This window comes from Pongo abelii, chromosome 18, assembly GCF_028885655.2.
Source record: "Pongo abelii isolate AG06213 chromosome 18, NHGRI_mPonAbe1-v2.0_pri, whole genome shotgun sequence".
Lineage (NCBI taxonomy): Eukaryota > Metazoa > Chordata > Mammalia > Primates > Hominidae > Pongo > Pongo abelii.
The window spans coordinates 32,401,735-32,418,856 of NC_072003.2; the positions used below are offsets into that span (position 1 = coordinate 32,401,735).

The 17,122-nt window shown below is 50.2% G+C and overlaps 1 protein-coding gene and 1 long non-coding RNA gene across 4 annotated transcripts in view; one reads left to right on the forward strand and one right to left on the reverse strand.

The window, feature by feature from the left end:
• Positions 1 to 1,423: 1,423 nt before the first annotated feature.
• Positions 1,424 to 17,122, reverse strand: part of LOC112129405 (uncharacterized) — a 39,314-nt gene continuing 23,615 nt past the window's right edge. Inside the window, exon 2 of one of the 3 annotated variants that reach the window (XR_008514852.2) lies at positions 1,424 to 3,920. This is a non-coding gene — a long non-coding RNA (uncharacterized LOC112129405). Of the gene's footprint in view, positions 3,940 to 9,051; positions 16,160 to 17,122 lie in introns of those variants that run through there. The other 2 variants (XR_008514851.2, XR_010137745.1) reach the window with 2 other exon arrangements.
• C18H16orf54 (chromosome 18 C16orf54 homolog) lies at positions 5,833 to 9,342 on the forward strand. Its single transcript, XM_002833976.5, has 2 exons — positions 5,833 to 5,996; positions 6,950 to 9,342. Exon 2 carries the CDS (start codon positions 6,950 to 6,952, stop codon positions 7,622 to 7,624), a length of 675 nt encoding a protein of 224 aa, XP_002834022.1. The 5' UTR covers positions 5,833 to 5,996; the 3' UTR covers positions 7,625 to 9,342.

Below are 17,122 nucleotides of genomic sequence, written 5' to 3' on the forward strand. Positions count from 1 at the left end.
AAAAAAATCTGTATCTCCTGAGTTATCAAGAAATTACTCATATGTTTAAGCTTCTTACTTAGGTGAATACCTGATTGTCATAGGCTATAAAAATGATTAACAGGGAAGTAACTTGAAATAATGACTATCCTTGCCTAATATATCAGTTTTCATAAATAATCTAGGGAAACTGTTAAAAATAAAGTATGTAATGGATAATTTATTATAAATAAATTTTTCATATAATTTTAAATCTTCTATTATGTTCTATTAAATTAACTATTATTCATTAGATGTGTGTATTATTTCCAAGTAAGAAGAAATAACTGAAACAAATTGCTGAACATAAATATTTTTGGCTGGCTTCTTAAATTTTATAGAATGACTAAATATACTTGGTCTCTTTTTGTTGTTGAGACAGTGTCTTGCTTTGTTTCCCAGGTTGGAGTGTAGTGGTACACTCATAGCTCACTGTAACCTTGAACTCCTGAGCTCAAGTGATCCTCCCCTCTCAGCCTCCCGAGTAGCTGAGACTACAAGCACATGCCATCATGCCTGGCTAATTTTTTGATTTTTTGTAGAAATGGGAGTCTTGCTATGTTACCCAGGCTTGTCTCAAACTCTTGCCCTCAAGCAATCCTCCTGCTTCAGCCTCCCAAAATTGTGGGATTACAAACATGAGCCACCTTGCCTGGCCTTAAACTTTTTTTTTTTTTCTTTTTTTTGAGACAGAGTCTCGCTCTGTTGCCCAGGCTGGAGTGCAGTGGCATGATCACAGCTTACTGCAACCTCTTCCTCCTGGGTTCAAGCGATTCTCCTGCCTCAGCCTCCTGAGTAGCTGGGATTACAGGCGTGTGTCACCACGCCCGGCTAATTTTTTTTTTCCCCCAGACGGAGTCTTGCCCTGTCACCCAGGCTGGAGTGCAGTGGCATGATCCCGGCCCGCTACAACCTCTACCTCCCGGGTTCAAGCAATTCTCCTGCCTCAGCCTCTCAAGTAGCTGGGACTACAGTCACCTGCCACCAAACCCGGCTAATTTTTGTATTTCTAGTAGAGACAGGGTTTCACCATGTTGGCCAGGTTGGTGTCGAACTCCTGACCTCGTGATCCGCCTGCTTTGGCCTCCCAAAGTGCTGGAATTACAGGTGTGAGTCACCTTGCCCGGCCTTTTTTGGTATTTTTAGTAGAGACGGGGTTTCACCATGTTGGTCAGGCTGGCCTCAAACTCCTGACCTCAGGTGATCCACCTGTCTTGGCCTCCCAAAGTGCTGGGATTACAGGCATGAACCGTTGTGTAGGGCCTAAACTTGTATGTGATGAAAGAATCAAAACAGCCAGTGATATCTTAGTAAGAAAAAACCATGTCTGATCTTTCCAGTTTTTAATAATGTTAACTCTTCTAAAAGTTTGTTTAAAAAGAAAGATTGATTAAAAGAGAACATACAAGTTTTCAGGTTTTGTTTATTTTGATTTTTTTTTTTTTACAATAAATCATTGTTTGATTGTAGGGAAATACACATAACTGCCAGGCACGGTGGTACACACCTGTAATCCCAGCTACTTGGATGGCTGAAGCAGAAGAATATCTTGAACCCAGGAGGCGGAGGTTGCAGTGAGCCAAGATTGCGTCACTGCACTCCAGCCTGGGCAACAGAGACAGACTCCGTCTCAAAAGAAAAAAAGAAATACATAACATAAAATAACATCAAAGTTACTATCATTTTTCTATATTGACCTCTAGAACAGCCAGAAAGAACATCTTAGTTATTTTTAAGCGTGTTGTTCGCTGGCATTAAGTTCAGGTTTGATTTTAAGGCTTGTAATCTGGTAAAATTCTAGCCTCCTCAGGTTTCTGCGAGTGTCCTGAGCCTTCGCTTCCCCGTGTAACTGCCGAAGGGGTTCACCTTGCCTGCTGCCTACACATAGCTGATTCGCCAAGACAGCGGAATTGCAATAGAGAAAGAGTAATTCACACAGAGCTGGCTGTGCAGGAGACCGGAGTTTTTTTTTTTTTTTTTTTTTGACAGTTTTGCTCTTTTTGCCCAGGCTGGAGTACAATGGTGCCACCTTGGCTCACTGCAACCTCCACCTCCAGGGTTTAAGTGATTCTCCTGCCTCAGCCTCCTGAGTAGCTGGGATTACAGGCATGTGCCACCACACCTGGCTAATTTTGTATTTTTAGTAGAGACAGTGTTTTCTCCATGTTGGTCAGGCTGGTCCCAAACTCCCAACCTCAAGTGATCCACCCGCCTTGGCCTCCCAAATTGCTGAGATTACAGGCGTGAGCCACTGTGCCCAGCCAGGAGTTTTATTATTATTCAAATCAGTCTCCCTGAGCATTCAGGAAACAGAGGTTTTTGTTTGTTTGTTTTTATTTTGTTTTGTTTTTTTGAGACGGAGTCTTGCTCTGTTACCCAGGCTTGAGGGCAGTGGTGCAATCTCGGCTCACGGCAAGCTCCGCCTCCCAGGTTCATGCCATTCTCCTGCCTCAGCCTTCCGAGTAGCTGGGACTAGCTGGGACTGCAGGCGTCCGTCAACACGCCTAATAAATTTTTTGTATTTTTAGTAAAGACGGGGTTTCACCGTGTTAGCCAGGATGGTCTCGATCTCTTTGTGTCCAGAATTGGTGGGTTCTTGGTCTCACTGACTTCAAGAATGAAGCTGCAGACCCTCACAGTGAGTGTTGACAGTTCTTAAAGGTGGCATGTCCGGAGTTTGTTCCTTCTGATGTTCGGACGTGTTTGGAGTTTCTTCCTTCTGGTGGGTTCATGGTCTCACTGGCCTCAGGCGTGAAGCTGCAGACCTTCACAGTGTTACAACTCATAAAGGCAGTGCAGACCCAGAGTGAGCAGCAGCAAGATTTATTGCAAAGATCAAAAGAACAAAGCTTCCCACGGGGAAGGGTACCCCGAGTTGCCACTGCTGGCTCTGGCAGCCTGCTTTTATTGCCTTATCTGGCCCCACCCACATCCTGCTGATTGGCCCATTTTACAGAGAGCCGACTGGTCTGTTTTATAGAGAGCTGATTGGTCCGTTTTGACAGGGTGCTGATTGGTGTGTTTACAAACCTTGAGGTAGACACAGAGTGCTGATTGGTGTATTTACAATCCCTTAGCTAGACATAAAGGTTCTCCAAGTGCCCACTAGACTCAAGAACACAGCTGGCTTCACCTAGAGGACCCCGAACCTGGGCTGCAGGTGGAGCTGCCCACCAGTCCTGCGCCTGCACTCCTCAGCCCTTGGGCAGTTGATGGGACCAGGCGCTGCAGAGCAGGGGGTGGTGCAGGAGCCCACAGCAGGGGGAGGCTCGGGCATGGCCGGCTGCAGGTCCCAAGCCCTGCCCTGTGGGGAGGCAGCTGAGGCCTGCGAGAATTCAAGCACATCTGCGGGCCAGCACTGCTTGAGGACCCGGCGCACCCTCTGCAGCTGCTGGCTTGGGTGCTAAGCCCCTCACTGCCTGGGGCCAGTGGCGCCAGCCGGCCTCTCCCAGTGCAGGGCCCACCAAGCCCACACCCACCCCGAACTCACGCTGGCCTGTGAGCACGGCGCGTAGCCCCAGTTCCCAGGGGAGCCTCTCCCTCTACACCTCCCGCAAGCAGAGGGAGCGGGCTCCCACCTCGGCCAGCCCAGAGAGGGGCTCCCACAGTGCAGCCGCGGGCTGAAGGGCTCCTCAAGCACAGCGAGAGTCAGCGTCCAGGCCAAGGAGGCGCCCAGAGTGAGTGAGGGCTGCCAGCACACTGTCACTTCTCATCCTGACTTTGTGATCTGGCCATCTGGTCCTCCCAAAGTGCTGGGATCTGGGAGTGCAGATTGGTCAGAGATGAAATCATCGGGAGTCAGAGCTGTCTTCTTGCAGAGTCAGTTCTGGGTGGGGGCCACAAGATCAGATGAGCCAATTTATTGATCTGGGTGGTGCCAGCTGATCCATCAAGTGCAGGGTCTGCAAAATATCTCAAGCACTGATGTTAGGAGCAGTTTAGGGAGGGTCAGAATCTTGTAGCCTCCAGCTGCATGACTCCTAAACCATAATTTCTAATCCTATGGCTAATGTTAGTCTAGTCCCCAGGCAAGAAGGTCTGCTTTGGGAAAGGGCTGTTACTGTCTTCGTTTAAACTATATACTACAAACCAAGTTTCTCCCAAAGTTAGTTCAGCCTACGCCCAGGAATAAACAAAGACAGCTTGGAGGTTAGAAGCAAGGTGGAGTCAGTTAAGTTAGATCTCTTTCTTTGCAAAGGCGGTTTCCCCTGGACTCTCCATCTCCAGCTCCTCCCACCAGGTCTCAAAACCACCAGGACGGGGCAGTCTGACTGAGACTGTCTTTTCATTCATTTATTTATTTTATTTATTTATTTTGAGACAGAGTCTCGCTCTGTTGCCTAGGCTGGAGTGGAATGGCACGATCTCGGCTCACTGCACCAGGTTCAAGCGATTCTCCTGCCTCAGCCTCTTGAGTAGTTGGGATTACAGGCATGCGGCACCACGCCCGGCTAATTTTTGTATTTTTAGTAGAGATGGGGTTTTGCCATGTTGGTCAGGCTGGTCCCAAACTCCTGACCTCAGGTGATCCGCCTGCCTCAGTCTCCCAAAGTGCTGGGATTACAGGTGTGAGCCATCTCGCCCAGCCCAGGTATTTCTATCTGTTCTTCCACCACCCTGGCCACTACATGCTCGCCCACACATACATTGGTCATGCGACTTTGGTCATGAAATTTCTTTTCTTTAAGCCTTACTTTTGTCATCTGTGGATGAATCAAACTAGAGAATCTCAGAAAGTCTCCTGGACTCCAGAGCCTGATGACATCTCGTCACACTCTGCTCCAGGCTCCTCCCACCCTCAGCAGCAGGAAAGAGGGACAGACATGAGGATGGTCAGGGTTTTGGAAACAGGCCCATGCCTGTTTTTATACCCTGGACTCCTCTCAGAGGCTTGACATTTTTGTTACCCAAGCCTCACCTCACTGATATTTTCCAACCAAAATGGGGGCTAAATGGTTTGAAGAGAGAGAGACTTATGTTAATTAAAAGTATGAGGCAGGGGCCAGTGTGGTAGCTCACACCTGTAATCCCAGCACTTTGGGAGGCAGAGGCAGGAGGATCTCCTGAGGCCAGGAGCTTGAGACCAGCCTGGGCAACATAGCAAGAGCCCATCTCTACCAGAAAAAAAAAAAAAGGTGTGAAGCAAGCTGGCCAAGCAGGGGGTGCCTGTGGGGGCTGGATGGCAGGAGCGGATCTGGGGAGGCACCATGGATAAGACAAGGCAGGATGGGGTGGGGCATCCTCCCAGGAGGAACACGGGGAGGCACCATGGTTCTCTGGGAATGTACGGGCTAAAGTCCCAGTGTCCTATTTCTTTTTCTTTTCTTTTTTTTTTTAAGACGGAGTCTCACTCTGTTGCCCAGGCTGGAGTGCGGTGGCATGATCTCAGCTTGCTGCAACCTCCGAGTCCCGGGTTCAAGCGATTCTCCCTGCCTCAGCCTCCTGAGCAGCTGAGATTACAAGTGCCCGTCACCATGCCCAGCTAATTTTTGTATTTTTCAGTAGAGATGAGGTTTTGCCATGTTGGCAGGCTGGTCTCGAACTCCTGACCTCAGGTGACCTGCCCAACTTGACCTCCCAAAATGCTGGGATTACAGGGGTGAGCCACTGTGCCTGGCCCCGGCGTCCTTTTTCTCAGCTTTTTGGTGAATGTTCTGGGGCCCAGGGCCTGGCTATGGAGTGACACTAAGTTCAACAGAACCATTGCCCATTCCAGCCCCACCTTACCCCAGGAAAAGCCTCCTCACCGCAGTGACCACATCCCCTTGGGTTGCTTTGGAAACAAACACTCCCCAGGGGCAGGCGAGTTGGGGCACAGTTGCCCAGCAACAGGCGGTGCCCTCCCTTCCGCCCTCATCCGAGGCCGGGCCTCTACGTCTGAAAGGCGGACCGCCCTGCACCCTCCAAGCCTGCACCTCTTAGTCCGGCACCAGGAAGAGTGGCTCTAAGAGGGAGAGGAGCCCAGGGACTGACCCAAGGTGAGCTGAGGGGTGCAGGAGGCCCCTGCAGATGGAGGATGTGGGGGACAGAGAGGTGTGAAGAGACAAACAAGAGATAGAGACAGGCCAGAGCCTGGGCAAAGCTGGGGAGCCCGGGAGGGGTGCAGAGGCGCCTCCAGAGGCCCGGCCTGGCCCGGCAGCAGATTCCATGGAGCCTATGAGAGCAAGATCAGGTCCAAGGAGAATGGTGAGGGGCGAAGGAGCCTCAAGGGGCCAGCGGAGGTGCTGGCGGGAGGCAGTAGGGGAGACACACACAGGGGAGCCAGTGGGAGGGGAGGCTCTCATTTCTTCACCCGCCACTTCCTCTCTAGGTCTGAGCAAGACTTGAGGGGGCCGAGTGGGGAGGAAAGAAGCCCTTGAGACCTTTCTTGTCTGAGGCACCCTGGGGTCTGAGAGGGAAATGGGGCTTCTGGAAAGGCCTGGAGAGCCAGGCAGGAGGGCCTGGCTGTGCCCCGAGGTAGGCTGCCTGTCTTCCCACCCCACCTGGCTCATGCTTACCCTTTCTGGTCCCCCTTGCTTCTCTGTGTCTCCAGAATGTTCTTTTTCTTTTTTCAGAAAGGGTCTTGCTCTATCGCCCAGGCTGGAGGACAGTGGCGCAATCTGGGCTCACTGCAGCTTTGAACTCCTGGGCTCAAGTAATCCTCCCACCTCAGCTTCCTGTGTAGCTGGGACTACAGGTGTGAACCACCACGCCCAGCTAGTTTTTAAATTATTTATAGAGATGAGGTTTCACTGTGTGTCCAGGCTGGTTTTGAACTCCTGGGCTCAAGCAATCCTCCCGCCTAGACCTCTCAAAGTGCTGGGATTCCAGGCATGAGCCCCCATGCCCAGCCCCTCTCCCAGGCTTTCCTGGACACCTGCTGCCTCTCTCTCATCTTGGTTGTGCCCCCTCTGCCTCATTTACTTCCTCTTCTCACCCCTGTGTCTCTCAGATGCCGTTGACTCCAGAGCCGCCCTCTGGGCGCATGGAGGGGCCCCCCGCATGGGAGGCAGCCCCATGGCCCTCACTGCCCTGTGGGCCCTGCATTCCCATCATGCTGGTCCTGGCCACCCTGGCTGCGCTCTTCATCCTCACCACCGCTGTGTTGGCTGAATGCCTGTTCCGCCGCACTCTCCGCCCAGACCCCAGCCACCGTGCACCCACCCTGGTGTGGCGCCCAGGAGGAGAGCTGTGGATTGAGCCCATGGGCACCCCCCGAGAGCGCTCTGAGGACTGGTACGGGTCTGCGGTACCCCTGCTGACAGACCGGGCCCCTGAGCCTCCCACCCAGGTGGGCACTTTGGAGGCCCGAGCAACCGCCCCACCTGCCTCCTTAGCCCCAAATTCTGCCCCCAGCAACTTGGGCCCCCAGACCCTACTGGAGGTCCCAGCCCGGAGCACCTTCTGGGGGCCCCAGCCCTGGGAGGGGAGGCCCCTCGCCACAGGCCTGGTGAGCTGGGCTGAACCCGAGCAGAGGCCAGAGGCCAGCGTCCAGTTTGGGAGCCCCCAGGCCAGGAGGCAGCGACCAGGGAGCCCAGATCCTGAGTGGGGCCTCCAGCCACGGGTCACCTTGGAGCAGATCTCAGCTTTCTGGAAGCGTGAAGTCCGGACCAGTGTGGGGTTCTGAATCCCCACGGTTCCCCAGAGACCCCCGAGGAAGGCCTTGCCTCAGTGGGACGGGGGACCCCAGGATCCAGCATTAGGATTGAGACTGCCCCAGGGAAGATGCCCTTCCCAGGCCCTTTCCACCTGGGGTCCCCCTCCCCGGGTCTGGATGGTGGCCAGGCTGTGTGGACTAGGGGAAGCCCAGCAGTGCCTCTGCTCAGCTACCTGGGCTGTGGCTCAGAGACCTGGGGGTGGAGCCAACACCAGGCCAGAAGCCTTCAAGATCGCATCCAGATGAAGAACCCAAGGTACCAGATAGTCAGGAAATGGCATCGACCAGCCACCTCTACCTTCTTTCAGTGTTTACCGAAACCACCAATACCAAAGAGAAAGGGTCCCGCGGTGCTGAACAGCCTCGGTGTGGTGATGACGGCTGGCAGGAGATGACAGGAATCCAGTTTCCCAGAGCCACAAATCCTGTTCTCCTTGGCCACTCACCCACTGTGAGGTCCTCTAGGAAAATACACAAAGAGAGGACCAGACCAGGCAGAGGAGCATTTTGTTTCAAATGAACTGTGGCTTTGACCCCCAAACTTCAAGGAGGAACTTGCTGGGCCAAGCTGGAGCGGCGCTGTCTTGCTGGAGTGGGGACCTAGAGTCAGAGAAAACCCACAGGCTCCTCTGCCCATTCTCCTCCATCTGCACACGTCTCAGCCTCGGACCCTCACCACTCCATGGTGAGGAAGGCCATGGCCAGGGGAAACTGAGTTTCATCCAATGTGGAGAGGAGCGTTGTCCCAGAGCAGGGCAGCTCCCAAACTGTGCCCTCTGATCATCGTCCCTTCCAGCTTGCTGGAGTGTCCAGAGAGACAGATTTGCCACAAGCTAGGCTTACTTATAATGCTCCACCCCACAGAAATGAGACCCCAAGTACCTGATCTTCCCTTTAGGAGAGGCAGGTGGGTTAGCAGCAGATGTAGTTTCCATTTCCCTGGGGGTCTAATTTTCCAAACTTCATCTTTTTTTTTTTTTTTTTTTTTTTGAGACAGAATCTCAGCTCTGTCACCCAGGCTGGAGTGCAGTGGCACAATCTCAACTCACTGCAGCCTCAAACTCCTAGGCTCAAGCGATCCTCCCACCTCAACCTCTAGAATAGCTGGGACTACAGGTGCATACCACCCCGCCCAGCTAATTTTTGTATTTTTTTGTAGAGATAGGGTCTCACCATACTGCCTGGGCAGGTTTCCAATTCCTAGGCTCAAGTGATCCAGCAGCCTTAGCCTCCCAAAATGCTAGGATTACAGGCATGAGCACTGCACCAGGCCACTTTTTTTTGTTTTTGAAACAGGGTCTCACTCTGTTGCCCAGGCTAGAGTACAGTGGCACAATCTCAGCTCACTGCAGCCTTGAACTCCTGGGCTTAAGTGATCCTCCCACCTCAGTCTCCCCAGTAGGTGTAACTACAGGCATGTACCACCACACCTGGCTATTTTTTTTTTTTTAGAGACAGGGTCTTGCTGTGTTGCCCAGGCTGGTCTTGAATTCCTGGGCTCAAGAGAGCCAATCATCCCCATCTCCCAGAGTGTTGGGATTACAGCCATGAGCCACCATGCCCGGCCAAACTTCAGCCTTGAATATTAGTAATTTTGCCATATTGGTTTACCACCTGTACTATTATTTGCTTTATATTTTTCTTTAAATTGGCTCATTATTCACTTAATAAAATTATTGCAACAGGAATCTTTTGTATCACTTCTGTAAATGGAAAACCAGTCTCATTTGCCATCAAGAGAAGGTAAAACATGAAAATAAATACAAGTAAACAAAATTGTTAAGATCTAAATTCTGTTTCCTGCTGGAAGCATTGACCTAAAACTCTGCTTTTTGTTCTTGTTGTTGTTTTTGAGACAGAGTCTCGCTCTGTTGCCCAGGCTGCAGTGTGATGGCGTGATCTCGGCTCACTGCAACCTCTGCCTCCCGGGTTCAAGCAATTCTCCTGCCTCAGCTTCCCGAGTAGCTGGGATTACAGGTGCCTGCCACCATGCCTGGCTAATTTTTGTATTTTTAGTAGAGACAGGGTTTTACCATGCTGGCCAGGCTGGTCTCGAACTCCTGACCTCGTGATCTGCCCGCCTCAGCCTCCCAAAGTGCTGGGATTACAGGCGTGAGCCACCGCGCCCGGCACTGCTCTTTGTTAACAAGAAAAGGGAATGTTGACCTGCAAGTCAGAAAGTGTTAGATACTCTAGCACCACAATGAGACCTTCTGGAAGTGCCAAGGCAGACAGACAGCCCCGCACAGGGGGCGGGATGCTGTGTTGTTTAATGCCGTCCACGAAGTTCACCCACAGCCAGGAAACACTCGCTTCTTCCTGCACAGCGGGCTAAGGAGCACTTAGAGCCTCTCATTCAATCCCTTGACCTCCCCTCTGATTTTTGGGATGTTGGAAGTTGACAGAGCAGCCAGAAACCCCAGGCAGAGGGACCGAGAGCCTAGTCCAGCCTCTTCTCCCAGGTGTACTCACTGGCCAGCATCCTAAGCACTGTTTCTGAGCTGGGCACTGGGAGGGGAGGAATCAGACCTGGGCCCTGCCCTCAAGGAGCTCACAATCTCTCTAGCGGCAGAGTAGGGAACAAAGGTAGGGGTGAGCTAAGATATGGACACAAAACTGACACCAGGTAGAGACCAGGGCCCTGTCCCATCTCTATCACTCATAAGCTGGGTAACGACATTCCTTATCATCACCATCAGTTGACAGCCCTGGGTTGTGAGGACTCTGCCCACGAGGAGTGAACAGACCTCAGAGAAATAGAAGATAGAGGCAGGTGTTAGAGAAACAGAAGACAGAGGCAGGTGTTCAGAGGTTAGATGCTTCCATGCCATGGGCTCAGGAAAGGCACTGCAGTGTGGAAGAAATACAGGGACAAGGCCCCGGTTCATGATCTGGCTCCATCACCTTATTCACTTAGAGACTTCAGAAAACAGAGTTTTGTATTATGGGGCCTCATGTGCTTTTTTCATGTACAAAAAGACAGCTGAAATTTGAACAAAATGTTCTATTGGGACTTTTCTAGCTGTGACATTTGAGAATGAGTGAAGGGGGCCAGCCCCTCCACACCTGTGGCTATTTCTTGTCAGGTGGGACAAGAGACTGAGAAAAGAAATAAGACACAGAGACAAAGTATAGAGAGAGAACAGTGGGCCCAGGGGACCAGTGCTCAGCATACGGCAGACCGGTGCCGGCACTGGTCTCTGAGTTCCCTTAGTATTTATTGATCACTATCTCTACTATCTCGGTGAGGCAGATATGGCAGGACTATAGGGTAATTGTGGGGAGAGGGTCAGCAGGAAAACATGTGAGCAAAGGTCTCTGTGTCATAAATAAGTTTAAGGAAAGGTGCTGTGCCTCGATGTGCACATAGGTCAGATTTATGTTTGACTACACAAACATCTCAGAGCAGTAAAGAGCAGTATTGCCGCCAGCATGTCTCACCTCCAGCCATAAGGCGCTTTTCTCCTATCTCAGTAAATAGAATGTACAATTGGGCCTTACACCGAGACATTCCATTCCCAGGGATGAGCAGGAGACAGATGCCTTCCTCTTACCTCAACTGCAAAGAGACCTTCCTCTTTCACTAATCCTCCTCAGCACAGAGCCTTTACGGTGTCGGGCTGGGGGACGGTGAGGTCTTTCCCTTCTCACAAGGCCATATCTCAGGCTGTCTCAGTGGGGAGAAACCTTGGACAATACCCAGGCTTTCTTGGGCAGAGGTCCCTGCGGCCTTCCGCAGTGCATGCTGTCCCTGGGTACTCGATAATGCAGAATGGCAATGACTTTTACCAGGCATATTGCCTGCAAACACATTTTTAGCAAGGCACATCCTGCACAGCCCTAAATCCATTAAACCTTCAGTCAACACAGTACATGTTTCTGCGAGCACAGGGTTGGGACTAGGGTTACCGATTAACAGCATCCCAAGGCAGAATTTTTCTTAGTACAGAACAAAATGGAGTTTCTTATGTCTTCTTCTTTCTACAGAGACACAGTAACAGTCAGATCTCTCTTTCTTTCCCCTACAATGAGTAAAATGAAAGATGGTTGGATGGATGGATGGATAGATGGATGGATGGATGGATGGATGAATAAATGGATGGATGGATAGATGGACAGACGGACGGATGGATGGATGGATGGATGGGAGAATGGATAGGTGAAGAGAATGGATGTGTGGATGAGTGGATGTATAGATAAATGGATGCATTGATACATGGATTTGTGCATGCGATCTTCCTGAGGCAGAGTCTAACTTGCTGTCTGCAGTCATCTTTATATTTCCAGACCCAGAACATGGTCTAAAACATAATAGGAGCCCAATGAACGGGGAATGAATAAGTTCATAGATTAACAGACGCATTCATTTTACTCTTTCTTCTTTTTATTTTAAACCTCTCCTGCTCACTTTTTTTTAGACGCATTCATTGACTGGAATCCCACTCATTTTTTAACACTATCTTGTTTCTTTCTCATATTGATGTCTTCTTTTATATCTTTAGAAATTTAAACCACACTTGCTGTATGGTTCTTTACCAAATAATGCTATTCTCTGGAGTTCTGGAGTTGGAGCTAATCCTGCTATATGCTGTGTCTGCTTACTGTGATTCATGAAGATTGTTTCCTCTTATGTTTTGTAATTTTGAGCTGTGAATTCAACTTCAGCAGGGTGTTATCAGTGGGAACGCACATGCCCACCAAGATTCAAAGAGGTTTCATATCTGCTTCTGCCAAGAGCTCTTCATGGGTGTTACCAACCCTGGTCTACATTATTATTATTATTATTATTTATTATTATTTTGAGACAGAGTCTTGCTCTGTTGCACAGGCCGGAGTGCAGTGGTGCGATCTCAGCTCACTGCAACCTCCACCTCCCGGGGTCAAGCAATTCTCCTGCCTCAGCCTCCCGAGTAGCTAGGATTACAGGCTCCCACCAACATGCCCAGCTAATTTTTGTATTTTTAGTAGGTACGTAGTTTCACCATGTTGGCCAGGCTGGTCTTGAAATCCTCACCTCAGGTGATCCTCCCGCCTCAGCCTCCCAAAGTGCTGGGATTATAGGCACGAGCTACTGCACCTGGCCTGGACTATATTATTTGTTGACATTTGGGCTTCCCAGACCATGCAGATGATGTAAACTTGAACCCCAAGTCCAAGTGAGGCCAAGCCTTTGCTTATGAATTCTCAAAAGGGACGATTTATTGTCACCAAATCTCAGAGTGAAACAGACAAGGTCCTTTTATGCTCCCTGAACTGGAGGCAGATTTTTTTCCTAGTTTACTCTTTCACCGAGGATGTCACCCCTTAAGGGTACAAGCTTTCTATCAGTGTCTATGTTTTCAGTTCCCCAGACAAGGCCTCTTCTCCAATCTCTAGGTAGGTGTAAAGCCCTAGGCCCTTCAATGCCAAGATCACAGCCACCCAGCAGGTTGCACAGCTCTAGTGTTCAATTTCCTCTTCATGCTTCGTGGGGATTTCCCTTTCTTTCTTGCAACTAAGCTGCACGTTTTAAAGGATGTTTGTTTGGTTTTATGCAGCGCTTCTAGATGCATAGTGGTGAGGACATGCTTGTCAGGTTATTCCATTCACAATATCACCCAAAAGGCTATTTCCCCATATAAATAAGTTGACATCTCTCCCACCTTAAAACAACCAGCCAACCAACAACTTTTTTTTTTTTTTTTTTTTTTCTGAGATAGGGTCTCACTCTGTCACCCAGGCTGGAGTGCAGTGGTGCAGTCACGGCTCACTGCAGCCTCAACCTCCTGGGCTCAAGCCATCTTTCTGCCTTGGCCTCCCAAGTACCTGGGGTTATAGGCACATGCTGCCAGATCTAGCTAGTATTTTGACTTTTGTAGGCATAGGGTCTCACTATGTTGCCCAGGCTGGTCTCGAACTCCTAGCCTTAAGTGATCCTCCCTCCTCGGCCTCCCAAAGTGCTCAGATTACAGGGGTAAGCCATGTCCAGCTCCAACAACTCATTCTCTACCCCTCACACACAGCACGACCTCTCACCTCCTTCACAGCCAAACGTCTGGGAAGAGCTGTCTGTCCTAGCAGTCTACGCTTTCTCATCTTCCCCTCCCTCTGCAACTGGTTGCAGGCTTGCATGGGCTTCCAGCACTCTACAGAAATGACTGCCATCAAAATCATGACCTGCTGTTTTAATCAAAGGACACTTCCAAGCCTCCTGCAGACAGCACTGGACACTTCTGGAAATGTTCTCTCCCCATGGCTCTGTGGCTTTACACACACCTGCTTTCCCTCCTCGCTCCCCAGCCGTCCTCTCTGACTCTCTTTGCTGGCGGCATGCCTTCTCAAAGGTCAGTCCTGGGCTGCTTTTCCCCTCCCTCTGCATTCCTTCTGGGAAATTTCACCCAGGCCCAAGGCTCCAATTGCTATCTCTTTTTTTTTGAGACGGAGTTTCACTCTTGTTGCCCAAGCTGGAGTACAATGGCATGATCTCAGTTCACTGCAACCTCCGCCTCCTGGGCTCAAGCAATTCTCCTGCCTCAGCCTCCCAAGTATCTGGGATTACAGGCGCACACCACCATGTCCAGCTATTTTTTTTTTTTTTTTTGAGACGGAGTCTCGCTTTTGTCGCCCAAGCTGGAGTGCAATGGCATGATCTCAGCTCACTGCAATCTTCGCCTCCCAGGTTTGACCAATTCTCCTGCCTCTGCCTCCCAAATAGCTGAGATTACAGGCATCCACCACCATGCCCGGCTAATTTTCATATTTTTAGTAGAGACGGGGTTTCACCATGTTGGCCAGACTGGTCTTCAACTCCGGACCTCAGGTGATCCGTCCACCTCATCCTCCCTAAGTGCTGGGATTCCAGGCATGAACCACCGCGCCCAGCCTAATTTTGTATTTTTTTTCACTAGAGACGGGGTTGCACCACGTTGGTCAGGTTGGTCTTGAACTCCTGAGTTCAAGTGATCCACCCGCCTCAGCCTCCCAAAGTGCTGGGATACAGGCGTGAGCCAACCGCGCCTGGCCCCAATTACTATCTCATACCCTGATGTTCCCCATGTTTCCATCTCCAACAGTGGCAGATGTGGTCCTTCTAGATCTATTCTCGCATTATTTTCAAGGAACAGCACTACCTCTGATATGGTTTGGCTGTATCCCCACCCAAATCTCATCTTGAATTGTAGTTCCCATAATCCCCACGTGTCGTAGGAGGCAATTGAATCATGGGGGCAGTTACCTCCATGCTGTTCTCGTGATAGAGTTGTCACAAGATCTGATGGCTTTATAAGAGGCTTTTCCTCCTTTCGCTCAGCACTTTTCCTTGCTGCCGCCACATGAAGAAGGACGTTTTTGCTTTCCCTTCTGCCATGACTGTATAAGTTTCCTGAGGCCTCCCCAGCCATGCTTAATTGTGAGTCAATTCAACCTCTTTCCTTTATAAATTACCCAGTCTCGGGTATGTCTTTATTGATAGCATGAGAATGGATTAATACAACCTCTTCTTTTTTCTTTCTTTTTTGAGACAGAGTCTTGCTCTGTTGCCAAGACGTGTGCAGTGGTGCAATCACAGCTCACTGCAGCCTTGACCTCCTCAGGTTCAGGTAATCCTCCCGCGTCAGCCTTCCAAGTAGCTGGGACTACAGACATGTGCCACGACACTTGGCTATTTTTTGTATTTCTTGTAGAGATGGGGTCCCACTATGTTGGCCAGGCTGGTGTTGAGCTCCTGGGCTCAAGTGATCCACCTGCCTCAGCCTCCCAAAGTGCTGGGATTCCAGCCGTGTGCCATGCACATTGCCAGCACCATTCTTTTTAACTGGGCTTGTGGCCACCCAGAGGAAAAGCTGCATTTCCCAGACCCCTTTGTGGCTAAGGGCCTCCATGCGACTGGTTCTGGCCCCTCTTCCCCACTCCTCTTTCTCTCTCCTGCTATTTAGAATCCAGCGTGATGGTGAGATGCGGCGGACAAGATGGTGAGATGCGGCGGACAAGATGGTGAGATGCGGCGGACAAGATGGTGAGATGCGGCGGACAAGATGGTGAGATGTGGCGGACAAGGGCAGCATGCCAGGGTTGGCGGAGCCAGGAGATGGAAGGAGCTTGAATCCCTGCAGCCGGCACAGGAGCCCTGAACTGCCTGCCTCGGTGTAATTACACGACAGAGAACTGACGCTTTCTTTTGTATAAATCACTGTTGTCCTGGGTCTCTGTAACATGAACCCAAACCTATGTATTAACCTACGTCTCTCTCCTGACTTCAAACCCTATCTCTCTAACAGCTGCCTCACTATCCCCCTGTGAAGACCTCAGAATTATTTTAGGATGCATGACCACCCCCACCAAGCCTAATCCTCTTCTTTCTCCTCGGCTCCTTTCTGCCCCGCCATCAGCACCTCCAAACACCCCTGACTTCTGCGTGCTTCTCCTCATGCTTACTTCTTCCATCCTGGTTCTGCTCCGCTCATTGCTCCTAAACTGCGCTTAAATGGTCCCCCTGTCTCCATTTTCCACATTGCACCTGGAGTAAGCCTGCAAAAAAAAAAAAAATGCTTAAAAGGGTCGGATGTGGTGGCTCACACCTGTAATCCCAGCTACTTGGGAGGCTGAAGTGGGAGGACTGCTTGAGACTGAGAGTTCGAGACCAGCCTAGGCAACGTAGCAAGACCCGGTCTCTACAAAGAATTCATTTTTATTTTTATTTTTATTTTTTGAGACAGAGTCTTGGTCTGTCACCCAGGCTGGAGTGCAGTGGTGTAATCTTGGCTCACTGCAGCCTCCACATCCTGAGTTTGAGCGATTCTCCTGCCTCAGCCTCCCAAATAGCTGGAATTACAGGTGTGCACCAGCACACCCAGCAAATTTTCGTATTTTTAGTACAGACAGGGTTTCTCCATGTTGGCCAGGCTGGTCTCCAACTCCTGACCTCAGGTGATCCACCCGCCTAGGCCTCCCAAAATGCTGGGATTACAGGTATGAGCCCCCACACCTGGCCAGGTCTATACAAAAAAATTAAAAATAAATTAGCCAAGCATAATGGCTCATTCTTGTAATTCCAGGAGGCTGAAGAGGAGGATCTCTTGAGGTCAGGAGTTCAAGGCTACACTGAGCTATGACCATACCACTACACTCCAATGTGGGTGACAGAGAACCCATCTCTAAAGAAAAGAAAAATGCTTAAAAGATTTTCCAACTTCTGATCATTTCAACAAACACTCCCTTCCTTTTGCAACATCCATCTTCCTCCCTCCCACTACTTCATCTTGGCTAATTCTTACTCTTTAGTTCTCAACCTAGCTGTCACTTTCTAGGGCTGTCTTCCTCATAGGCAAAACTAGTAGAAAATGAGGCTATCTGTAAAGTCTAATGTGGACCATGTGTCATTAGGAATGCCCTAGGCTGCAAGTAGCAGAACAATGACTAAAGCAATGAAGTCATAAAGTGTGGAGAGCTGATACACGGAGCACGGTGGAATGGTGGGTTGGAAGTTTAGGG

Bases quoted from the DNA above. Each gene is read 5' to 3' on its own strand.
- C18H16orf54 (XM_002833976.5), top strand. From the start codon at position 6,950: ATGCCGTTGACTCCAGAGCCGCCCTCTGGGCGCATGGAGGGGCCCCCC.